The sequence below is a fragment of the Leptodactylus fuscus genome, chromosome 2, assembly GCF_031893055.1.
Source record: "Leptodactylus fuscus isolate aLepFus1 chromosome 2, aLepFus1.hap2, whole genome shotgun sequence".
Taxonomy (NCBI): domain Eukaryota; kingdom Metazoa; phylum Chordata; class Amphibia; order Anura; family Leptodactylidae; genus Leptodactylus; species Leptodactylus fuscus.
The window spans coordinates 177076786-177104070 of record NC_134266.1 but is presented as its reverse complement, the minus strand read 5'-3'; the positions used below and the strand labels follow the sequence as shown (position 1 = coordinate 177104070).

Genomic DNA, 27285 nt, shown 5'->3' with positions numbered 1-27285 from the left:
AACATTGAAAATTGATGTAAATAGTCCCCCTATAGCTATTACCTGCCAGACAGTTTTCTTTTATTTTTGGAAAAAATGCTATTTTTGAAGTATTTTAGAGAAATGCTCCAAATGCCGTAATGGTAGGCGCATTTGAAAGGCCATTGAATTTCTCTGCTGCATTGAAACTTTTGCTATTTCCTTTCACCTGAAAGCAGTGTTAGAGCTCAGATGGCAGTCATACAGTTAGAGCAAAGCATTTCGGCAACACAAACGCCAGAAAGCATCTAACAGAAATTGAAAGCATTTCTACGTATAATGATTTGCAAAATTGCTCTTTACATAGATATAAACTGTGAAGATTCAGATAAAATGTGAGGCTAAAAGTAAATCATGCATGGCTGGTAGGATACAGAAACAATTTTATAAGCGCCTTTAAATAATTCTGATTGTAGTGAATTGTGGACTACACATTCATGGTATGGTTTTAATACGAATATCATAGTGTGCAGTGTTGAATATCAATGGAGCATGCTAGAATATAAAATATTCATACTGATGAAGTTGTTGATGGAATAGAAGCAAACCAATGAAAATATCTGCAACTATGCAATCTTGGCTACAAAGTAACTATTGATACATGATACATTAACATATTAATAACCAGTGGTCTGAATACCAAATGAAAATATCCACTGTCCTCCGTCGAGGCCGAGACATTCAAAAATGTAAAGTATTAGAAGGCAAGGCATACTCTAGCTTACTAGAGCTATTTGCATCATATTTACATGCATTAGTTACTGAAAATGTATTGTTGCGCTCTCCAAAATACTTTATCTGTAAAAAAAAAATATATATATATATTTATGGCACCTATAGTAACTACATTGTTCTAGCTTATATATCACATTGTAGTAGCTGAAACATGTAGGAGATTACATTGCCACGTGAAGGTGACATTTTGGAATACAACAAGTATGGTAGAATTAATGACCTATATAAACCTATGGGACTACTAGTCCTCAAGAGAAACTTGCTGTGGCGAGACATATCAGTGTTTACCCTAATAAACTAGACATGTAAGATTATTAATTAAGGATACTAAATATGGCTTAAGACCTAAAAGTTCACAGAAGTACCCTAATACCTTTATTCCATAGGTTAACGCAGTTCTAAAGACAGTCAAATGATCAGTATCTTAAGTATGGTGTCTAGAAAATGAGTAGATACAATATATCGATAAAACATTACATGATTTTAATTCATAAAGTCGCAACAGAAAATAAGACAAGGTTTTTGGCCTTAGAGTCTTTTTCTTTGAAAAAAAGAAAAAAAAAGAGGTATAAGATTCCAATGAGCAAACAGTGCCCGTGACTATTCATGCCAACAAGCAAACAAAAAAATAGACTTATGTATTCCACAAAAAAGTTCCGAACCTACTGTATTTCTTTCATTGGTATAGTCAGATGCACCGGTATGGCTCAAATGTGTATTGGCAATACTTGAGAAGCTTTGGAAGAGGCTGCCCCCTTGATGACAGGTTCCCTGTTCAAATATGTTGCCCAATAAACTAAATTGAAAGTTCCAAACATGACAGGGAAAACTATTCGAGACATTTTGTCAATCTTGCTGACACTGTTGTAAGTCTTTTTGTTTTCTGGGCACTTGTCTTCAACTTTCATATGCAAAGAAGCAGGATTTGAGATGACAGTAAGGTCTTTGGAAATATTGGGAGTGTAGGTTATTCTTCCTCCACCATAGGTATTGATAGGTTTTCTTCCTAGAGATTCTTGCTCTTTTTTCTGTTTGACAAAGGAAAATTTAAATTATTGTCGAACCATAAATACAATGGAGGCTCAAGACAATACTAATGGCTTTTCTTCCTCTGCAAGCTTTATAGTCAGTTCTGCCGCATTCACCAGACTAACTGATGTCATATATACTTACTAATTGTATTATCATTTTTTAATCCCATTATGGTTTATCTTGTGCCACTTTTTTGTAATGTAAAATACTTTTATATACTAATACATTATGCCTGCCCATAACAATATGCCCACTCAGCTGTTACGGTGTGCGCTTATGTCCTAATGTATTGTTATAGCACAACCGTGGGCGCCTTTGTTAGGCATAGTCCTGTCACTATAGAAACTCAAAACCCATTAATCACAATGCTGCCTCTTCTACTCCTCTAACAGCAAGTCTGACAATCATTCAGCTCAGCCACCATGTTTGTTTGTTTGGTTTGTTGCAACATGTGCTAAAGAGAATGTCAGACACCATGTGAAATTTACATGATAAAACTGCAGTGGTTTCACTTCTATTCTTAAATTTGAATTTTAGCTTTTTACATTATATATTACATAAAAAAACAAAAGAACCCAGACCAAACATAACTATCAAAAATATAAATTTTATTATAAAGGTATGGACGTCAAGGTCCCTTGACGAAGCTCCTTAGTGAGCGAAACACGCGTCGGGCGTGTGCAGGTCGTGTATGTAGTATAGGTAACGGCTTTATAGGGGGTTCCGTCCATACCTTTATAATTTGGTGATTCTTATTTATTGCTTTTCACAGTAATTTATATACTTACCTCATTGTTTTTTCACTATTTCCATTAAGAGTTGCACGTTGCAGTTATGTGATGATTTATCACTTTGTCTTCACATTCACTCAGGCATTTGTTGTTCACTCTTATCTTTTATATATGTGGGGTCTTATATTTACTGCTTTGGTATGTTCGGCACCCCAGGTGACTGAGTACATTCTTATATGCCACCTTCCTACCTGCTCATTTTTTGTGGGCACTTCAGCTCCTCCATTAACCCCTTCCCGACTCCCCTCCTTCTAAACCCCATAACTTTTTTATTTCTCTGCTCCCAGAGCCATATGAGGTCTTAATTTTTGCGGGACAAATTTTTCTTCCTGATGCCACCATTAATTATTCTATATAATGTACTGGGAAGCAGGAAAAAAATTCAGAATGGGGTGGATCTGAAGAAAAAATGCATTTCTGCGACTTTCTTACGGGCTTTGGTTTTACGGCGTTCACTGTGCAGCCAAAATGACATGTCCCCTATATTCTGTGTTTCGGTACGGTTCCAGGGATACCAAATTTCTATGGTTTTATTTACATTTTGACCCCTAAAAAAAATTCCAAAACTGTGTTAAAAAATTTTTTTTCTAAAAGTCGCCATATTCCGACGGCCGTAACTTTTTTATATGTAAGTGTACGGGGATGCATAGGGCGTCTTTTTTTTGCGGGGCGGGTGTACTTTTTAGTTCTACCATTTTTGGGAAATGTTATTGCTTTGATCACTTTTTATTCAAATTTTTATCAGAATCAAAACAGTGAAAAAACGGCGGTTTGGCACTTTCGACTATCTTTCCCGCTACGGCGTTTACCGAACAGGAAAAATATTTTTATAGATTTGTAGAGCTGGCGATTTCGGACGCGGGGATACCTAACATGTATGTGTTTCACAGTTTTTAACTACTTTTATATGTGTTCTAGGGAAAGGGGGGTGATTTGAACTTTTAATTCTTTTTATATTTTTTTATATTTTTTTTAACTTTTTTTTTAATTTTTTTTTTTTTGCATTTATTAGACCCCCTAGGGGTGTTGAACGGCGCATGTCGTTCATGTCGGGAAGGGGTTAATTGTTATTTATGTCTACATGTTTGTGTATTTTTAGATTAATAAAATTTATATTTTTGATAGTTATGTTTGGTCTGGGTTCTTTTGTTTTTTATGCCTATATTGCCCTAGCTGTTTTGTTACTCAGTTTTTGATTATTATATATTACATATTTATATTCTACTTCTTTTTATGGCAGACACTTCTATTCGAAAAAATGTCAAATAATAAGTGAGAGCTGATTAACATGAAAAGTATGTTTAATGTTCATGATTTTCAATAAGAAATCGTATTTTAAATCAAAATGTTTAAAGTAAAATAATTTAAGAGTCAAAAAAATTCCAATGTTACAAAAAAGAGGCTATAAAAGGTATATAATTTTAAAATAAAAATATTGGGAGAAACAACAGGCAGTAATGATTGCAGACTCAGAGGTCGGACAGCACATGATTATGTTTTATAAAGACCTTTAGAAATATTTTCGTCGTTTCATTTATACGTCATAGAATGTAAAGAATTTTAAAATAGATCTCACAAGTTGTATTTTTTTAAGTATTATTTGAACATGCTTTTAGATTACTTTTATTTATATATAAACACTAGGGAACAGTCCCCTTAGAGCAGGGGTGCTCACACTTTTTCAGCGTGTGAGCTACTTTATTAGCTGACCAAGGCAAAAGATCTACTAGGGCGGGGCCGGGGCGGGCCTGCGGGTGGGACGGGTGTGTCTGTGGGTGGGGCCGGGCGGATCGTGACAGCAGGAGACGGTGGCATTCCGTGGCTGCCCAGGGATCCCCGCTGTCTGCTTCTTTACAGCGCAGGCTGAGAGTTATCTCTGGACACTGGCAGGCTGGGGCTGCGGCAGCCCCGCCTTCCAGTGTCCGGAGATGACTCTCAGCCTGCACTGTGAAGAAGCAGACACCAGGGATCCCTGCATCCCGCGATCGACCCATACGTCCTTTGCGATCTACCAGTAGATCGCGATCGACGTATTGGGCACCCCTGCCTTAGAGCAAATCCATTAAGAATTTATTTTTTACTGCAGTCATGGACATACATATTTTTTCCAATGTGTTCAATGTTAAAGGTGTTGGCCAGTGGCGTAACTAGGAATGGCGGGGCCCCGTGGTGAACTTTTGACATTGGCCCCCCCCACCAACACCGAAGACCTTGACCACCCCCTCCTTCGCATTCCTGCGTGCTCTATTATGCCCCATAGCGGCCCCTGCACACAGTACTATACCCCATAGTGGCCCCTGCACACAGTATTATATCCCTTAGTGGTCCCTGCACACAGTATTATGTCCCTCATTGGCCCCTGCACGCAGTATTATGTCCCTTAATGGCCCCTACACACAGTATTATGTCTCTCAGTGGTCCCTACACACAGTATTATCCCCCATAGTGGCCCCTGCACACACTATTATCTCTCTTAGTGGCCCCTACACACAGTATTATGTCCCTCAGTGGCCCCTACACACAGTATTATGTCCCTCAGTGGCCCCTACACACAGTATTATGCCCCACTGAGGACACCCATAAACAATTATTATGGGTGTCTTATATTGTATATTGCATGTATATTGCATTGTATATATTGCATATTGCATATATTGCATTGTATATTGTATATTGCATATTGGTGTCTTATATTGTATATTGTCTTGTATTATGGGGTCTTTTCAGACCCCAGAGTATAATAATCGGAGACCCAGGGGGGATAAAAAATAAAAAACACTGTTACTCACCTATCTCCCACCTTCCGCTGCAGTCTTCTGCTGTCAGCCTCCACTGTAGTCCATCTTCTACGATGTCAGACGTCACATGACCCGGGACGCAGGCCGGGGTCATGTGATATCAGACGACTAGGCCTGAAGCCTGCCTGGATCGTGGAGAGGTAAATAACAGTGTTTATTATGTTTCTTACTGATCCCTGGCCTCCGATCATTATACTCAGGGGTCTGAAAAGACCCCCGAGTATAATGATAGTGTTTGTGGGGCTTGCGGCGTCACTTACTGATCCCGGCCCTGCCAGGATTGGTAAGTAAATAGAGCTCCGTAGCGGCTGTCGCTGGGCCCCCTAATGTCCCGGGCCTTGTGGCAGCTGCCTCTGCTGCTACAGCGGTAGTTATGCCACTGGTGTTGGCCATTTTTAGACCAATATTGAGAGACAAATATCATTCTTTGTATAATAAAAAGTTGTACAATACTCCAGTATACTTTATGTATCAATTTCTCACAGTTTTCTAGATCTCTGCTTGCTGTCATTCACTCTGCTTACTGCTACTAGCAAATAAAAATCAGTCCATGGTCATCTGATATAAGGTCTATGGTCATGTCATGTTCACAGAGGTGTACAGTTTATTATCAGGCATATCTCTGATTACTATGCTGTGATTATAACGAGCTGTGCACCTGTGTGTCCATCACATGACCACCGACCATATATCACATGACCATGGACTTATTTGTATCCATTACAAGTAAGCAGAATGAATGACAATAAGCAGAGATCTAGACAACCAAGAGGAATTAATACAGAAGGTGTACTGAAAAATTGTACAACAATAACATCTGCCTCTCGATAGTCTGAAAATAGCCAACAGCCTTTAACTCTGTGGTTTCCAAGTTGTTCAGTACAGTGAAATGATCATGTAGAAATCATCTACAACTATCACATTTATCCATAAGCTACATGGTCACTAACTTTTCAGACAACTTAGTCTCATTTAATAAAGCAAATGATTCTGGACCAAAATGTAATGCACTTTATTTAAAAATGTTGCTGCTTTGTGCCTGAAAAAACTTTCTGACATTCTTGCAACTGGGTGTCTCCTCCCTTCCTAATATTCTGTTCACTTCCTGTTACTAGGAAGTGTCCATCTTTAGAAACCACCCATTCAAGATGGGAATAGGAAGTGTAAGCCTTTGTATGTTTATAGACATATTTACTACTCTGAGTTCCCTGCCTGTATGCTGCTCAGAGAGGAGTCTGCAGTTTCTCACAGCCCACTTCAGAGTGTCTATCTAGTCTATCTACTTCTGACTAGCTGCTTGTGTTACTGTACTTCTCTTTATTGTAATTATATTTATCTTTTTCTATGTCAGGATCTTCTTTGCTGCATCATCAACTGGATTAGGAGTCTGGCATCTCTGAATCTCTTAAAGTACATTCATTTGGGATTTTCTCTGCTATTTATTTTCTATTTTACAGTTATTTCTGGCATGGTCACATGTAAAGAAACCAATAGTAGTAATAATGGATGGGGACAGGCAGACTCTATATTATATGCATTTCCCCTGCCTCAAACAGAAATGAAAAATGTTTTGCAGCCATAATAGGACTGTTAGCAGGAGAAAAACTGATAGGATCCAACATGTAAAGACTTATACAACCAGAGAACACATCGCCTAACAAAAGCCTGCAGATATTTTACATTTTGATGAAAACTCAGATACCCTTTAAGATTTTTCTCCTAAGTATTATCTTAATAATAGAGGATTATGAACATAAAGTAAAATCAGTACCTTTATTTTTGCTGCTTCAAGAGCTTTTTTTCCATCCCAGGCCCAGCTTCTTTTGGTAAAGTAGTTCACAGTTGCAAATTCAATGAGTGCAGAAAATACAAAGGCATAGCACACAGCGATGAACCAGTCCATTGCAGTAGCATAGGCAACCTTGGGCAGTGAGTTCCTAGCACTTATGCTGAGTGTTGTCATGGTTAGCACTGTTGTAACACCTTTAAATGAAAGTAGCAAATATTCAGTTTATCACTTGTATAACGTATCTGAATCATCATCTGTACAAAATGAATATAAAGAGGAAAAGCAAAAAATAAATGTTATGAATGGAATAAAAATAGACAATAAATATGTTAAGATAAAGTTAAAGAAATATTAACTCATTAGAAAAAAAAAAATTCACAAGTTTAAAGGAAAACCCAAATGATACACCTAAGGGTGCATTCACACGGAGTAACGTGCCTGTGACCTGGCACGTATACGCCGTGTGAGATTTTGAGCGCCATATACACTCCCATTGATTTCAATGGGAGCCTGGATCGTATACGCCGCATTATTGAATGGAATGCTTTACACAAATAGGATGCTTTTCTTTCATAAAAACACAATGTTCCCCAACTATTGTCTGAGTAGTTGGGTAACACTTGAGAGGCTTCTTGTATGTGGCTCTCCTGCTGTGGGAAGCTACAGATGATATTATATACTAGTGGTTTAAGAGATGTCGTAGTATTTCCGAACATTGAGACCTTGGTCTATTCTAAGAACCACATCAATTGCCAGTTAAAGTTATAGTTTGCTGCATTATGGCATGTAAAGCGTTAAATGTCCAGATGAGTTGGCTACATACCTGATTTCTGATTTAACACATGTATTTTGATGCATAATTCCTACAGCTAAAGTTAGGGAATAAGTGTAAGGAGAACAGTAAATTTTCTCTCCTAGAGAAACATTGGGGCAGATATAAAATGCTTTGTAGAGAAGTTTTCAGACATATTAGGCATAAAAAGTCACATTCTCTTTTGCAAGTTAGTGTTCTGCACAAAAAATGAAAATTTTTACTATTTTGCGCCACCCTCATCGCTTTCCTAAAAGGAGGCTTGACAAGGGATGGGTGACTAGGACTGCCAGCTCCACCAGATATATCATAATTTATGGCAGTTTACTGCTCTGTCCATGATAAATACTACACCGTTTTACATGCTTGTGCCTCATACATTATTTTATACTATTTTTATAGATTTACCTTATATTTGATGGTATATACAGTATAACTTTGACATCTAGGGGAGACACTATGGGTATATATATCAGGCTTAAAATGAGCGCCCCTTTACAATATAATGCCAACCTTTTTATTGTAACCACATGTAGATCTTTTGTCCCCTTATCTCCTCTCGCTCTCTCTCTCTCTCTCTAGTCTACCTAAGGAAAGTGCCTAACAAAAAAATCAGCAAACCAGCGAACCCTACCTAAAAGTCCTGACCAACCAAACCACTGACTCACTGAACCTTCCAGAAAATGTGATTAGAATAAGCACATGTAACCTACAATAAAATGGAAATAAGGGTGGGCTTAAGGACTATGTGGACTTTTTCTGCCATCAATCCTACTAACATTTTGTGTGTTTGGATGTTTGGATGTTTGTGAGTTTGGATGTTTGTTCCTCAATCACGCTAAAACGCCTGGACGGATTTGCGTGCAATTTTGCACAAACATAGTTTTCCCTTGGGATTGAAACATAGGCTACTTTTGGTGCCACTAAACAACATGGCTTCCTAGCAGGAGACTCACAAAAGCAGGACTCCTAGCTCCAGCTATAGACTCACACACACTGACTTGCATTTCCTGCCACAAACTGCCTGCACACTCCTTACTGTCGCCTCAGGAGTAACCCTCACTCTACTCACTCACATTTACATATAGATTTCCACCACACGGAGGCCAGTTGCTCCTGCCTGCAATTAAAATGGACTGGGATTGCAGGCATTAACACTTGACCCCTTCCCCTTACCTTCAAGGTTGCAGACCGGGTCCTGCCTGCTGACCTCACAGGAGCCGACCTGTTCCATACTGAATGCTCCCATGCCTGTGTTTACAATCCTACTATCGCAGCTGGGCTATGGACAGTGCAGATAGTAAGGCACACAAACTCTCATAGGCGGCAATACACTTGGATTGCCGTCTATGGAGACTTGCAATCAAATGATTGCAGGTTCACACCCCTCAGTGGAACGAAGAAAAAAGTTTTAAAAAAAAGAAAAGAAAAAAATCAAAAAATCCTCCAACACATATAAAACTCCAAACTACTGTGATGCATATACATATTAGTTACCATTCCGCCCAAAAATGCCCCGTCTACTAATAAACTATTTGCCCTACTCCCTCAACGTCAAACTCACACGTAACAAATCACCAGTTTTTGGTTCACACTTTGGACTATCATTTCAATAAAACCTCATCTAACCAATACACATTCCCCAGAAAGCTGTATCTACCGTTAATCTGGCCCCGCCATATTGTGGTGACAAAAAAAACCCTTAGGGAGCCTTCACACGGCGTAAACGCGCGTGTATTTTGCCAAAATACACGTGTAAAGATACACGTGTCAAAATAAGACTCCCATTCACTTCAATGATATTTTTTACACGCCTGTAAAATGTCATTGAAGTCAATAGGAGTCTTAATTTTACACGTGTATTTTGCACAAATACACGCATTCGCTCCGTGTCAAGGCTCCCGTACACTCAGTTCACACCACCATCTGCTCTCCGTTCATGCGGTTCCATCTTCTGTTGTCACACAGTTCACCCCTAAATGTGGCTGATGCTGGGTTCACACTACCGTTCGGCACTCCATATTAGGTTTCCATCTTCTGCATGCAGAAGCCGGAAACCTGTCAGACTGGGTCCGGCCATGAACGGCGGCGAGTGTTTTATGCTCTCCGCTGCAAAACCGTTTTTTTTTTTTTAAATCAGACACAGAATACTGCATGTCCGACTCTGTGTCTGGTTTAAAAAAAAAAAAAAAAGGTTTCGCAGCGGAGAGCATAAAAAAGGTCCAGTATGTACATTACTACTTTACCATAGACCAGCTAAAAGTAAAAAAAAATAAAAAGTCTCCAAAAGTAACAACAAATTGTCTGTATTACTACCAGTGGCGTAACTACCACCATAGCAGCGGTAGCAGCTGCCACAGGGCCCGGGACATTAGGGGCCCGGCGACAGCTGCTACCGCTGCTATCATTATTCTCGGAGGTCTTTTCGGACCCCCGAGTATAATGATCGGGGCCCCCTGTTGGTGGAATACTTTCCACCAACAGGGGGCCCCGAAGCTGCAGCAACGGCTGAGACACAGGAGCTGCAGCTCTGGCTCCTGTCAGCGCTTCAGGACGCTCCCCCTCCCCCTCTCTCCCCCCTCCCTTTCTCTGCTGTCCTCTGTCCACCAATGAGAGGAGGAGGCGGGGCTTATCCCTGCCGAGCTCCTGCCGTCCTGCACTGAAGGAAGAAAGGAAGAAGGAAAGTGAAACTAAAGCTACACAGGTACGTACTGGGGTTACTTATTAATGTCAGGCATATGGGGTGATTACTTGTGTTTTAGTAACTCCATGTGCCTCATATTAATAGCAGTTAACCCCATCATCTCCCTCACATTAACCCCTGTGTGCCTCACCATAAGAGTTACTGATATGTGAGACATATGGGGGTAATAGTAATGAAGATACTTTATTATTACCTCCATGTCTCTCACATATCAGTAACTCTTATGGTGAGGCACACAGGGGTTAATGTGAGGGAGATGATGGGGTTAACTGCTATTAATATGAGGCACATGGAGTTACTAAATTGTAATGCACATGACCAGATTTTTTATCCACAATTTGTCCTGGTATAGCGGTCAGCGGGTGACGTGACAGTATTTAGACCTGTAGGGGCCACTATGGGACATAATACTGTGTGCAGGGGCCACTATTGGGTATAATACTGTGTACAGGGGCCACTATGGAACATAATAGAGCGCGCAGGAATGCGTAGGAGGGACTCGGTCGAGATCTTCGGTGTCGGGGGGCCTCATGTCAAAAGTTCACCACGGGGCCCCGCCATTCCTAGTTACGCCACTGATTACTACATACACAATATAACAGATCACATTTGCTATCCCACCAAACTTTTTAAAGCACTTTTACAGTCTGTGTCCGCCCAATTCTCAAATCACCACAGACGAAGTTGTGGGTAAAAGCTAGTCTTCTATATTTCTAGATTTTTCCTCACTCCATCTCTCTGGCTCCAGCTCTAAATAACTGACTGCTCTTGATAAATAAATTGGAAGAAAAGATACTTCCCACCAACTCTTCTGGCCAAGAAATGAGAAAGCATTGTGCCAGCTGAGAGTGTGTGAATCTTCAAGAAGATGGGAGAGGAAGGAGGCATCATCTACAGGTGGCTGCACTAACTACACAAGACAGTGCTGTTGCAAAGAAGAAGAATCATGACTGAAAGAACATCTGCCACATCTTACCAGTGAGGATTATGACAAGGATAAGCTGAACCCATATTATAAAGATTTCAGTGTGTTCCATGGAGACCAGATTCAGAATGCAGGGGAAAAAGCCAGTGTTTGTTGTGATGATAACACAAGAGAAGAACAAACCACAAAAATAGGCATTAATGCCCCTGAAAACAGAAGAGTCAAAACAAAACCCTCATGTGACACCAGACAAAACAAGCTGGACATGAAGAGATTTTTGTGAGAACCTTCGACAGCTGACCAAGAAATGGAAAGAAGCTATTTATATAAGTACAATTTATAAACTTTCCTACATCGCTATGAAAGTAATGTAATGTAAAAAGTATCACTGCGTCGTACCAATATCAGGAGGATGTGAAAGCCTTTCTTTTTACATCACCTTTACCAACCTAAAGCATCCAGTTCCAAAAGAATATCTTTATTCGTCCATGGAGAGCAACAGCAATGTTCCAGCTTCTCAGTGAAGCCATTTTCAAACAAGCTATATTTTCTATTTTCCCTGATGTCACCATATAAGGGCTTGTTTTTTTACTGCATAAATGAATCCTTCAATGGCACGTGCCTATAACTTAATTAATTCTGGCTTTGAGTGTGACTCCAATGAAGAGCTGATACATTGTCGTTGTTTGCTATGAGTGAATGAAGATATTTTCTTGGAATAGAATGCTGCCTTTGTAGTTTTCTGGAATCATGTATAACAAGCTATGAATTTAAGTAATTCATTATAAACATTATAAATTCCGATATTTAATAATTAATAGAGATGAGCGAGTACTGTTCAGATCAGCCGATCCGAACAGCACGCTCGCATAGAAATGAATGGACGTAGCCGGCACGCGGGGGGTTAAGCGGCCGGCTGCCGTCAAAGCGGAAGTACCAGGTGCATCCATTCATTTCTATGGAGCGTGCTGTTCGGATCGGCTGATCCGAACAGTACTCGCTCATCTCTAATAATTAACCATTTCATTTTGTAGCCAGTAAGTTTTTTCTAACTCCGTCAACAAACCTGAGTGCAGTGTGGTTTTATATTTGTTAGGAGGCCAGATTCAACCCTCTGTGGGACACATAGTCTCTTTTGTTAAAGAGTAACTTTCATGTCCTCTGGCACATGCGGTATTATACAGTATACCACTAGAAAGCCGACAGTGTGCTGAATTCTGTGTCCCTATTCAGGAGTTATCAGTGCCGTTACCGTAGCTCTTCAGTGTCAGAAGGGCGTTCCTGACAGTCTGTGAGGAACGCCCCTGCTGACAGTAGAGTCCATAGCGCTGTACTGTCAGAGGAGGCATTCCTTACCATCCAGCCAAGATGCTGAGCGGTGAGGAATGCCCCCCTCCTGCTCCTGACAGTCCTCGTCCATAGACTAGTACTTGGGGGGGGGGGCATTCCTCACCACTCAGCGCCATGGCTGGGCGATAAGGAACACATCTAGAAGCTGGGAATACACAATAGTAGATTTATTTTTCTTTTCATATTTTAGAGAAACACAAAGTAGTCATAAATTCAAATAGCCTAAAAGATTTTATTTATTCCATTCTATGGCATCTGTTTAAATCTATCCTCATTGTGTATATCTTCATTATGTGTATTTGAAGGGAAGGTCATTTGGATTTCTGACATTTATAAAGCTAAAATATGTCATTGAACAGCACAGGATTTTAGATCTAACAACTAAATGGTTTATTATTGGACACATTAAAATCTAAACTAAAATGTAACATCATTAATTATTATTATTATTATTATTATTATTATTATTATTATTATTATTATTTTCATAAAAATACAAAGCATTCCAGTTACTGAAAACGGTACCCTGAATGTAACTACATGCAGCCAGGATTGACGCAGATTACCACAATGGAACAATCTTATACAAGATATTTACCATTTATGTCAATATAAAAAGAGCAGGTAGAGTAATGGAAAATATTTTCATAATAGAAGTCATGATAGCATGATCAAATTCTATAAGAAATCTAAACTCTCAGTTGCTTGAACCTTTTAACATTAAACTCAATTGTACTGAAATGTATTATACAATGTCAAACTACTCTGTTATTAATGTAAACTAAGTTACTTAGATTATTGGATAAAACAAGTTTGATTTTTATTTACAGTTTAAAATTAAATTTTAGTTTTCAAAATTCCTGCCACATATGTTATACAATTCCATATGTGACTATAGGAGGAGTTACTGCTGGCAAGGGCACCACTTTGCTGGAAACAAGAGGCTGAAATACTGGTGAAACTATTGGATGGAAGGGGGGAAATTACTGTGATTGTTGGGTGGAAGAAGGTGGATAATGCCATACAATTTAGAGAATAACATAGTTGGTCATATATCAGTTTGAAGTGAGATCTTAAAAAAAGACATAGAAATATGACGTATAAAACTGGTACACTTAATATATTTTTTTTAAAAAATTGTGTGAAAACTTCTAAATTAGAAGACAAATCACACACTATATTTAAAGAAAATATCTTTACACACATTATGACCTTTACCCACATTGTAAATAAAAAGTGCACATAAATGATAAGGCTTCACATATATTCAATATACTCCGCTCTGCCGATTATGAGCTACAATCTGGAATATGAATCTGTCACCGGGTGAAACAAACAGCAATAAAACAAACAGCAAGCAGTTTATTTGACAGCTGTGCAAATCTAACATAGATTATGCTCTGTGCCCTATAGAACACTGTCTATATAAGATATCCAATCTGTTCACTGGTAATAGGGTTTCCTAAGCATGTGTTTTCTACCAAGTGAACAGCACCAGGAGATTTCCAAATGTGTTAGTTTTTTTTTCAAAACATACGAAAGGATCCAGTGCAGAACAGAAATTGAGTTTCAGAATCCATTTATTAAATTTATGTTTACGATAGCACATTCTTTATTCTTCATAGTACACATTGTATATGCCATCAATGCAATTTAAGAAAATGTCGTCCTGTTACAGAAATACGCTTTTTTATGGTTGGGGAAGATTTATCAAGGCTGGCATTTGCCAAGCTAGTTTTGATCTCTCCTGTGCCTCCTAAGTAAGATGTGTCTAATGAATGAATGCCTCATGCCTCTTAATAAATGATATCCTGCCTTCTGTACACCAAGATCTTAAATCTATACCCACTAGAGCTCTAGAAGATTTTAAACTTGAGTCTGGTGTAGTGTCTAGTGTAACAAATAAGGCCCTGATTTACCCACTTTTCAGGAATGTGGAGAGCTGGGTAAAAATAGTCCAGAGGTCCCAAATTTTGACGCTAAATCAGACTTATGCCAACGTTGTGACTTTTATCATACACTAGATGCCAGAAACTAGCATACTATGTAGGACAGGGGTCCTCAAACTTTTCAAACAGGGGGCCAGTTCACTGTCCCTCAAACCAGTGGAGGGCCAAAATATAGTTTTAAAAAAAATTTAAGATTCTATACTCCACAGTAGTGCCCCCCAAAGTATTATATGCTCCTCAGTATGATCCCCCACTCCACTGTATTATATGCCCCTCATTATGTCCCCCACCCCACTGTATTATATGCTCCTCAGTATACTCCCCACTGTTTTATATGCTTCTCATTATGCCCCCCCACCCCACTGTATTCTATGTTCCTCATTACCCCCCACTGTATTATATGCTCCTCAGTACAACCCCCTCACCCCACTGTATCATAAGCTCCTCAGTACGCCCCCCCCCCCCCCACTGTATTATATGTTCCTCAGTATGGCCCATCCCACTATATTATGTGCTCCTCAGTACAACCTCCCCCCACTGTATTATATGCTCCTCATTACGGCCCCCCACTCCAAAGTATTATATACTAGTCAGTACAACCCCCCATTTCACTAACCACATTAGCCAAAACCAGGCCAACTACCACACAAAAGACAATATTTTTCTAAAAATGTATAAATGTATTGAAATTTTTTTTAATAAATAGTGAACATGAGTTCAAAGATAAGTGGTGCAACCACAGTAAGTGCAATGAAATACATACTAGTAGGCTTCCATGGAACAATAATGCTTTATAATGGGTCAGTGCAATGTTTAATAGAGGGGAACACTCCATGAAACAAGAAAGACAATTATCATTTTACTAAGTATAAGTTAATAAGTGCATGGAGGGACTTAAAATGGTTAACAATTACCACTAAGAACCAACATATCTCCACCAAGTGTTACAGACACAAAGAAAAGCATATGAGATAACTGAACATTACCTGTATGTATATCATGCACCAGTACGCGCCCCCCATTTCACTGTATTATATGCTCCTCATTAGGCCCCCCACAGCACTGTATTACAGTCCTATGAAAAAGTTTGGGCACCCCTATTAATCTTAATCATTTTTAGTTCTAAATATTTTGGTATTTGCAACAGCCATTTCAGTTTGATATATCTAATAACTGATGGACACAGTAATATTTCAGGATTGAAATGAGGTTTATTGTACTAACAGAAAATGCGCAATATGCATTAAACCAAAATTTGACCGGTGCAAAAGTATGGGCACCTCAACAGAAAAGTGACATTAATATTTAGTACATCCTCCTTTTGCAAAGATAACAGCCTCTAGTCGCTTCCTGTAGCTTTTAATCAGTTCCTGGATCCTGGATAAAGGTATTTTGGACAAACAATTCAAGTTCAGTTAAGTTAGATGGTCGCCGAGCATGGACAGCCCGCTTCAAATCATCCCACAGATGTTCAATGATATTCAGGTCTGGGGACTGGGATGGCCATTCCAGAACATTGTAATTGTTCCTCTGCATGAATGCCTGAGGATTTGGAGCGGTGTTTTGGATCATTGTCTTGCTGAAATATCCATCCCCGGCGTAACTTCAACTTCGTCACTGATTCTTGAACATTATTCTCAAGAATCTGCTGATACTGAGTGGAATCCATGCGACCCTCAACTTTAACAAGATTCCCGATGCCGGCATTGGCCACACAGCCCCAAAGCATGATGGAACCTCTACCAAATTTTACAGTGGGTAGCATGTGTTTTTCTTGGAATGCTGTTTCTTTTTGGACGCCATGCATAACGCCTTTTTTTATAACCAAACAACTCAATTTTTGTTTCCAAAATGAAGCTGCCTTGTCCAAATGTGCTTTTTCATACCTCAGGCAACTCTATTTGTGGCGTACGTGCAGAAACGGCTTCTTTCTCATCACTCTCCCATACAGCTTCTATTTGTGCAAAGTGCGCTGTATAGTTGACCGATGCACAGTGACACCATCTGCAGCAAGATGATGCTGCAGCTCTTTGGAGGTGGTCTGTGGATTGTCCTTGACTGTTCTCACCATTCTTCTTCTCTGCCTTTCTGATATTTTTCTTGGCCTGCCACTTCTGGGCTTAACAAGAACTGTCCCTGTGGTCTTCCATTTCCTTACTATGTTCCTCACAGTGGAAACTGACAGGTTAAATCTCTGAGACAGCTTTTTGTATCCTTCCGCTGAACAACTATGTTGAACAATCTTTGTTTTCAGATCATTTGAGAGTTGTTTTGAGTAGCCCATGATGCCACTCTTCAGAGGAGATTCAAATAGTAGAACAACTTGCAATTGGCCACCTTAAATACCTTTTCTCATGATTGGATACACCTGGCTATGAAGTTCAAAGCTCACTGAGGTTACAAAACCAATTTTGTGCTTCAGTAAGTCAGTAAAAAGTAGTTAAGAGTATTCAAATCAATAAAATGATAAGGGTGCCCATACTTTTGCACCGGTCAAATTTTGGTTTAATGCATATTGCGCATTTTCTGTTAGTACAATAAACCTCATTTCAATCCTGAAATATTACTGTGTCCATCAGTTATTAGATATATCAAACTGAAATGGCTGTTGCAAACACCAAAATATTTAGAACTAAAAATGATTAAGATTAATAGGGGTGCCCAAACTTTTTCATAGGACTGTATATGCTCCTTACACCCCCCCACCCCACTGTATTATATGCTCCTCAGAACGCCCCCACCCCACTGTATTATATGCTCCTCATTACGCCCTCCCACTGTATTATATGCTCTTTACACACCCCACTGTATTATATGCTCCTCATTACGTGGGGGGCGTATTATATGCTCCTCAGTACAACCCCCCACCCCACTGTATTAAATGTTCCTCAGTGCCCCCCACTGTATTATATGCTCCATATTACACCCCCCACCCCAAAGTATTATATGCCCCTCAGTACAACCCCCACCCCACTGTATTAAATGTTCCTCAGTACCCCCCCCCCCACTGTATTATATGCTCCTCAGTACAACCCCCCCACCATATTATATGCTCCTTGTTACGCCCCCACTGTATTATATGCTCTTCAGTACAACAAACACAAACAAACACATACAACCACACACTCACTCTATTATATTTACCCATGAAGAGTGTCCTTCTCTTTCAGACTGCAAGCACGATGACATCATCACGCTTGTGTTGGGGCAGAGGTCACTCTCTGCAGTCAGTGTAGGCCGCAGTTGCGCGGCATACACTGACAGCTTTCAACTGTATATGCGGCGATCCGCTCACTATTGGGGAATCGGATTCCCCATTAGTGAGCGATCCTGGCGATGGCACGCAGGCCACATGTGGCGGGCTGAATAAATGTCCTCGCTGGGCCGCATGTGGCCCGTGGGCCATAGTTTGAGGACCCCTGATGTAGGATAACTTCCCTCCACTGTACTTATGCAGGAGTCTAGTCACTGTGTAGGGGCTACAGAATTAGCAGACACACCAAAGGCCTCACTACCACATTACTTTAGTGTTGTAACAGGCCCTGATCGGTGGAACTTTTTGCAGATTTTGGGGCTTCTCAGCTTTGAATTTGACCTGTTTTGATGCTATAGTCATAGCATATAGTCACCTTAAACCAATAATAAAACTAGCCAATTTTTTTTTCACATTTGGTAACATTAATCATTATTATCATTGTACTATTATGCAAACAATAAGGGGAATTTATTAAGCTTCTTGTGCCATATTTAAGGTGTAAAAAGATCACAAATTATGGTGTATGCCATATTTTCACTATAGATTTGCTACTTTTCCCACCATTTCATCATACAATACAGAGCAAACATCTCATTACTATGATGCAAAGAAACACCTTCATACAGTGGTATGAGGTCTATTTGGAGTCAGAACAACCATCCACATACCACAAGTCTTACACTTAAGGCTACACATATGAAAGTAGAGGATTTTTACCACCTTTCAGCTCCATATAATAAAGCTGCCAATAGTGAATGCTATAGTAAATGTGTTAAATGGACACTAAGAGGCAACATATTTTCAAGTCACGAGACTAATTTCAAAGAGTATGTGATTCTGGATCAGCTTGTAGTGCGCTGTAATAAAAAATGTTGCTGCTTTTTGACAGAAAACCTTTCTAAAGTTCCTGTCACTAGGTATCTCCCGTTCAGCTAATTTACAGTTGACTCCTCTGTTATCAGGGAAGTATGTCCCTAGTTACATTAGATGAGCAAGACAAAAAGACAGTGGGGTAAGTGGGGAGGTTTCATTCTTCACATAGTGAATGCAGATGAAAGGGACTGATTCTAATCAGAGCCTCATACATATCTGCAAACAACAAGTAGTAAAGATTCTGCCACATCTCACAGCCCATAATAAAAGAAAAAAGTCTTCTATGTACTTGTATGTACTTCTGGCTACTTGCGTGGTGATAGATGGGATATTTTTTACAGACAGCGAGCAGCTTTACTGACTATACTCATAGATTGTACTTTTCTTGTGTTATGTCTGCATGTAGATGTTAGAATGGAGTATCTGCATATATTTGCTCTATATTTGCAGTTCAATGTTCTTGGATTGTTTATATGATAGTCACTTGGATTTTCTCAGTTGTTTGCTCTTGTACAATTATTCCTGGCCAAACTGTACATAAACAAACCAAACGAGTTATTGAACATACCCACACCCTTAGACAAGTGTAAACTGTAATAAATAGATAGACTGAACAGACAGAGAGAGACAGATAGATAGATAGATAGATAGATAGATAGATAGATAGATAGATAGATAGATAGATTTAGAAAAGCTGCGTGGCTGTTCCTGATTTATTTTCATGCCATGCTAAAAAACAATTTTCATTGCATAATTTGTGTCCACGTCAAGTCTCTTTTTCCATCTTGTGTTAATTAAGATTTCAGCATAGTGTAATGTGCGATATAACTCAGGAGAGCTTTATCTAAATATAAGCATGTAAGCTGCTTTAACAGTTCCTTTCATTCAATACAACCAGTTAAAGAAAAATCTTTTCTTTCTACTGTACTGTATGTCCATAATTCCCTGTAAAAAATAGGGCTAATCTTAGGCAATTCAGACATTTCAGGAAGATTGCAGTATATTATAATTACATCTTTGCAAGTGTCTTTTGTACCATCTAAATAGACTACGTAAGTCAATTAACTATGTATTTATGTAATGTAGAAAATAGTACCTGCTTCCACAAAGAGGTGTAGCAGCAGATTTAGGGTCCATGCGAAGCACTGCTGTATATGCTGTTAACTCTATGTGATGGCATCCACTGTGCAGTGATATGACGCTGTCATAATGCAGCATAAAATGAGGTATCCCATAAACAGTTTATCCTTGTACCATTAAGATACGCCATCAATTTCAAATCATTAGGGTCCAACTTTTAAGTACTAATATTGCTTAATTCTTTGTATTTGCCGTGAGTACACAAAAGTTCATTCGTAGCCACTGTTCCAAGCACTGCTGCATTGTCCAGTTCAAGAGAATGGGACAACACTCGCAGGATAAAAATACCGGAAACGTATGCAACACAGGTGTCTTGTGTAAATAAAGAGGCCACGACCATCTGCTTCTACTAATCTATACTTGATGGCCTATAGAAAAGATTGTCCACCGATTTTAAAGAGTTGATTGACTTCTGTAATCCTTTTCTTCTCTTTTTGAAGAAAAGAACTCCATGTGCCTCCATGTAAAACCAGAGCCACAAATGTTGACTTCTATGGGTGTTATATTTTACATCCATAACACACTGAACTGCACTACACCTATGTACATGCAGTGTTAGAGTTTTTGATAGGATAAAAATATCAAACAATAAGAGCACAAGCTGTAATGTCTAAGACTTAAAATAAAGACATTTGTTAATTAACATCTACATTGAAAGAATACTCCAGTTATGAACAATATAAGAACTTTGTAACTCATTAAACTATTATAATTAAACTTTCAAATAACTTTTGATTTTCTTTCTTTTATCAATTGTTTATGTATAACAAGAAAAAAGAATACTAAGGAAACAAATGTACTATAAAAACGAGGAATTGTACCAATAGGGGGCAGTAGCAGATAACTGCCACCACCTAACAAGAGTTTTCCTTTTGTTTTTATTTTTTGTGGGGGGTTTTTTTTACAATAAACAGTAACACAGGCAATGCATGTAACAATAAAAAACAAAACAATAATAAAATAGGAAAACAATAAAGTATAAAACAATAAACAACAGCTATATGGGAAAGGAGCATAAAGGGGTGGGTGTTGCTGGCACGTTCACTAGAGTGTAGGAGAAGTTGGGGGAGAATTTTTTTTTTTTTTTTGAGGGGGGGGGGGTGAATCAGCAGAACAAATTTCACATCACAAGTAACACATACTGTTAAAGGTCAGAGAACTACACAGGCATCTTTTAACTAACTTGGGCCCCTGTCGCCATGACCACTCCTGTATGCAATCTAGTAGTTATACCAGTGAAGGCTAAACATGGTGACTAAGTCTTAAGGTATTTATCATGTTTATGCAAAACCCAGCTAAATGTCCACAAATCTACAGATTTCATGTATTTTGGCAAGCCATTCTGCCCTAGTAGGGGGATCAGATTGAAGACATTTTAGAGGGATCAACAATTTTGCTGCAGACAGCATATGTGTTGTAAGATCATCTCTGGAAATGACTGATCTGGTAAGTGACAGGGGTCACTAAATTACCCCTGATATATTGTAAATTGGGGGATTTAGGGCTACATTATGAAACCTTGCATGATTGCCTAGCTATTTCCACTGCGGAGATACCGCCAAGGGGAGGCCGGGAACTCATACTGGGGAAAGGGTTCACCTTTCCCCACTACAACTTGCTCAACTTCTTGGACCCGTTCTCGGAGGCCATGGGTCACTTAAGTGCCCCTGATTTATTGTAAATTGAGGGGACTTACAATCGAACGTTGTTGAACTCTCGGTCGGCCTCGGGCACCAAGAAGTGCTGGTGCAGAGAACCGACCAGAAATTACCGCGCACGCTGTAGAACTCTTGTTCAGCCTCAGGCACCAGGAAGTGTCGCTGCGGAGAATTGACCAACCAGCACGCTGTGGAACTTTCGGTTGGCACCAGGAAGTACCAGTGTCACACACCAAAATTAAGGCCACCCCCTCGATCCAAAGACCCCCTTCCTCAGGGGCGCTCTCCGAACAAAATACCGAACGCCGATGTGAACCAGGCCTGAGGTGGCTTTTTAGAACTTTTTATTATTTATTTGTTATTTTAAACTTTTTGAATTGATTTTACATGTCCGACAGGAGAATTTGAACCTGGGACCTCAGATCGCCAGTGCAATATACTGCAATAGGATATGTACTTCACACATAGGTTCCCTATGGGGACTGTGCATAGGTAGTCAGAAGGCTGTTGCTTGGCCTCCTGGCTGCCATGCTAACCCATTGGAGCTCACATCCTTATTGTGGGGGACTGAGAGGAGGCAGGAGGGCGGTCTTGCCCCCGGACCCCTGGATGCAGTGATTGCTGGTCACAGCCATTGGCATTTAAAAAAACGAGTGTCACAAGTAATTCCCACAGCATTACAACAGCATACTATTACAGCGAAAAGGGTTAAGTATATGCTCAGTGCAACATAATAGTACAGTGCAGAGTGGGAAGGGGTTAAAATTTTATGTTACCTAGGTTGGCTAACTAAAAATATGTATAATCTATTCAGAGGATAGTTCATAAATGTATGGTCTATAGGGGTCCAAATGCCAAGATACCCATTTTTCGCAAGAACAGGAATTCCATGCCTCCTCTGTCCAAATGACGCATGCTTTATTGAGTCTATGGGACTGGTGGAGATCCTTTGGCAATGTGCTCAGCTATCTACCTTAGGGTTGTTCGTATGTACATCTCAGCTATCAGTTTCCCTCTGGGGTGGTGTACACAAGCTGGAGGGAAACTAATGCCAGAACACATCCCATGGTTGTTTACGGGACTCAGTACTAACACAAGAGGCATCAGTATGGTGCCGCATCTGTGCCTCAAAGAGAAATGAATCCACCATCTCCACTTCCTGGGGCAGTGAATTCCATAGCCACATCATTATTTGTCTCAACCCTGGTAACAGAGCGGCAGTGAGGATCAGGAAGGGGTTACCTTTGCAGCAGAAAGGATAAATAAGGGGCAGAGTTTAGTGGCACAGCATGTAACCTGGTTCAGAGTTCCCAACTGCAGTGACATATTAGTGTTCCTGTTCTTCACCTGAAAGCGACATGAGGAAGGGGAATCAGAGCTGAATCATCGCCACACTGATCCTTCTCTGGTTCGCCTTCATGGCACTGATGCTGGAGACTAAGAACTAGGGTGCCACACAAAAATACTGATCAATGTTTACCATTAGTATGAAATACAATGTGTCATTAAAAACAATCTCAAAATCACTTATGTAAGTTAATGTTTCTCAAATTTATTGCCATAATTGACACACATCAGTTTTGTAAAATGAGGCCTTGTCCTTAAAGTACTTTTATGCTGTGTTCCCAAGTTTTTACAGCGGTATCCCTGATGTCCTATATATAGTTCAATAAATGATAACAAAGGATGTTTTGCCTTTTTAAGGAGCACATTTTGACCATCAGGACCTTCAATCTAAACTCAAACTGGCCATAGGCCCAACACTGGTATTGGTGACGCATTGTTAATTTTCATGCCATTATCCTATTTCCATATGTTTGGCCAAGCAGGGATGGTTGACATCACGTATAGGCATTGTATTCTTATCATGTTTAGCTATTAAGTTCAGTTTGACATGTATTACAAAGAAAGCATACTGTATACTGCGCCGTCCACACCTTTTTATTCTTTTATACAGTTGTATTGAAAAAATATAATCCACTACAATGATGTACAGCGACTAAACGCACGAGAAAAGGACACGTTATTTTTCTGTATTGATAGTCTGAGGTTGGTTTGTCTATTTACATCAGGAGAATATCTTACCTTATTCCAGTACAGCAAGTGAATATAAACTGTTTATGCCAGATGCCAATGCAGCTCCAAATGTTCTAAGCTTTGCAAATTTCTCCTCAGACCCTCAACAGATAAAATTGAGTTGCTATGGTACTGAACCTTTTCTTAGGTTTGATAGGTTATAATAGGATAGCTGGAAAAATCTAGACATCACTTTAGTCACTTGGAAAACGAACAAAGAGGAGGTAGGAAGAACAATTTTATGTTATTTTATACATGTTTTATTTTTGCTATAAATGTTCATGTAATCATGTCGCGTTTTAGCCATTTCTATACAAAATGAATGAAGTAACATAAAACATTAGAGGAGTGCTCTCTTTATTCTCACGTCTTTGTTCTATAATCATAAGTCTTTTGAATTTCACTTGAAAAGGATGTATTTCTGATATAGTGAAAGAACATGAACATGAAATGAGGGGAGATCCAGTCTTCAATAGTGCGCTAAGCAAAGATTTATTATCCCATTATTTTATTTTAGTATCTGCTAATAAGCTGCAGTATTTTGCTTAACTACAAACTATTTCCTAACCTGCATAGTTACACAGTAAATCCTTCCATTTTAGGCTCGGGTCCACTTTACCTCCAGTTACTTATCACATTTTTTTTTTTTATTAAGAATATTAACCACATTTAAAACCACATGGGCACTGCTATCTGCTCTCCCTTCTTAACTACCTTTCCCTCTGAAACAGTGTTGATATCACATCATGGGGTTAAAGCAAAGATAACCTTTTAAAAATGTCCGTACATGAAGAATACCACACTTTATGGCCATTAAATGACTTATATATTGCATTTTTAACAATTTTCCACTCTGCGTGCTTCCTCTCTAATTCTAAGGGCCCATTCACACGGGCACAGAGGGGGCGGATTATGGCGCGTAATCCATGTCATAATCTGCCCACACACAATGGTGGTCCATGTAGACTGCCAGGCTTCTTTTTTCCGTGAGCAGCATGTTGCCACTCACAGAAAAAAGAAGCGGGCTGCCCTTACTTTAGGCGGATTCTGCGGCTCGGCGAGCCGCGGCGTCCGCCTGTTGGAAGCAATCTCCGGAGTCAGGCCATTCCTTTGAGCCGACTCCGAGGGGGGGGGGGGAGCCGTGACCGCGACAGACGTGGTAGGCAGGTTTTGACCCAAGAGTGACGCGCATCACTCTCGGTGCCAAAACCCGCTATACAGTCCCCCGTGTGAACTATCCAGGGCCGGCGTCAGCGCACGGCATAGTTGGGCAAGTGCCGGGGCCCACAGAGCCTCTGGGGGCCCCCCGGCACTTGCCTGTCACAATTTCAGCTCATCGGCGTCCGTCCGCCGATGAGCTGAAATACATACGCGATGCAGGAGCTGTGAGATCAGCTCCTGCTTTAAAGCTCCGGCCCCGGCTTGCGTGTGTAGGCGCGATGACGTCATCGCATCACGCCTACACACGCAAGCCGGGCCGGAGCTAAGCAGGAGCTGATCTCACAGCTCCTGCATCGCTTATGTGACTGGAGGGAGAGAGAGAGGAGCGTCGGGGGAACGAGGGAAGGTGAGTGGTAGAAGGTGAATGATGTAAGTGTTTGTTTTGTATTACATATTAAGGTGAAACATAATGAAGGGGGCCCATGAAACTGGGGGGCAAATGAAGGGGAGGGGGGGAACGGCATGACACTGGGGAAGATGAAGGGGGTGGAGAGAGAACGGCATGAAACTGGGGACAGAGATGGAGGGGGCCCAAAGAAACTGGGGGGCAAATGAAGGGGAGGGGGGAACAGCATGACACTGGGGCAGATGGAGGGGGGGAGAACAGCATGACACTGGGGCAGATGAAGGGGGGAGAACAGCATGGAACTGGGGACAGAGATGGAGGGGGCCCAATGAAACTGAGGGGGCAAATGAAGGGGGGGGGGAACGGCATGACACTGGGGAAGGGGGTGGGGAGAGAACGGCATTAAACTGGGGACAGAGATGGAGGGGGCCCAATGAAACTGAAGGGGCAAATGAAGGGGAGGGGGGGGAACGGCATGACACTGGGGCAGAGACGGGGGACATTAAACTGTGGGCAGATGAAGGGGGAGAACGTGATGAAACTGGGGACAGAGATGGAGGGGGGACATGAAACTGGGGGCAGAGGAAGGGTGTATATGAAACTGGGGGAGAGATGGAGGGGGGCATATAATTTACGGGTGACTGTAGGAGGATTATACTGTGTGGGAGCACATAATAAATGAATGAGAATGGGTGGAATCAACATAAAAGTGGGTGGAGCTAAATTTGCCGCGGCTCGCAGAGCGCGCCGCACATTTTGCCCCTCTTTCTACTCTTTAAAAGATTGGGAGTTATGGCGTTGGTGACGCCACACTCCTGCATGACGTCACTCGCTTCATCTGCAACACACAGTGTCTCGACTCCCCCACCTCCTTTACAAGAGGGCCCACTGAGGCTCTGTCGCCCAAGGGCCCATAAAAACCTGGAGCCGGCCCTGGAACTAGCCCTAAGTTGTCTTGAAACTGGAGGGTAAAGGCTAGTTCCAATGATAGCAGGTAGTGATGTAAATATAGAACTTTGGGGTGAGATAAATGACTTACGATGTTCTGCAGAACATCTGGGAGAGTTGGGATATATAAATGAAGTGTAGTGGTCACATGAATTTTAGTATATCATTGTTGTAGAACAGAAAGCAAAGACTAGAAGGCACCACTATAGCATCTATGTGTTAGGTTTGGGTCCCACAGGGTTCTTGCTCAGCGCACAGCGCCACCTGCGGGTCAATCTAACTCTCGCCCTCGGCCTCGGATAGTGAGGTGTCTGGAGTGTATGTCCAGCTTTCGGCCTACTGAGCGTGCTCAGACCTATTGGAGCCACTCGCAAGCTAAGTGCCATTTCGTCCCTACTGAGCATGAGCCGTGAGGTCATGACCACCGCCCCCATTGGGCGGGGACTTGCCTTTAAATAGTGTAAGCCGACGCCAGCCCAGGGCTCACACTTTGACTGAAGTTTGTTAAAAGACAGTAGTTCAGGGCTAGGCTCCAGTATCCCGGCAGGGGTTCAGACTAGGCCTGTAGTTAGTACCCTGTAAATCCTGAACTGACAGCTCTATACCAGGGCTAGGAGCAGTAGACACTGTTCCAGCCCATAGAGTTGCAGCAGGTTTGGGCTCTCAGTTAGCCTCTTTACTGTCAAACTTCCTTTGCTCTCCTAGCTGTTGCAGGAGCATGTTTAGTTGCTGACCTGAGGTGACGGTTAACCCCTGGCAGCCTTGCTGTTTCAGCTGTACTGTGCACCTGTCCAGTAAGGTTAACTGGCAGGGCTTTCTTGCAGCTTATTCACATTAAGTATCGCGTCACATATCTGCCAGTGCA

At 40.8% G+C, this 27285-nt stretch overlaps 1 protein-coding gene across 2 annotated transcripts in view; it reads right to left on the bottom strand.

Moving 5' to 3' along the window:
• Positions 1-1403: 1403 nt before the first annotated feature.
• Positions 1404-27285, bottom strand: part of GABRA5 (gamma-aminobutyric acid type A receptor subunit alpha5) — a 145730-nt gene continuing 119848 nt past the window's right edge. For both annotated transcript variants that reach the window (XM_075265190.1, XM_075265191.1), the window contains exons 9-10: positions 7146-7357; positions 1404-1781 (exon numbers count right to left, since the gene is read on the bottom strand). In XM_075265190.1, coding sequence (XP_075121291.1) covers positions 1461-1781; positions 7146-7357 — 533 coding nt within the window. In that variant the 3' untranslated portion in view covers positions 1404-1460. The remainder of the gene's footprint in view (positions 1782-7145; positions 7358-27285) is intronic.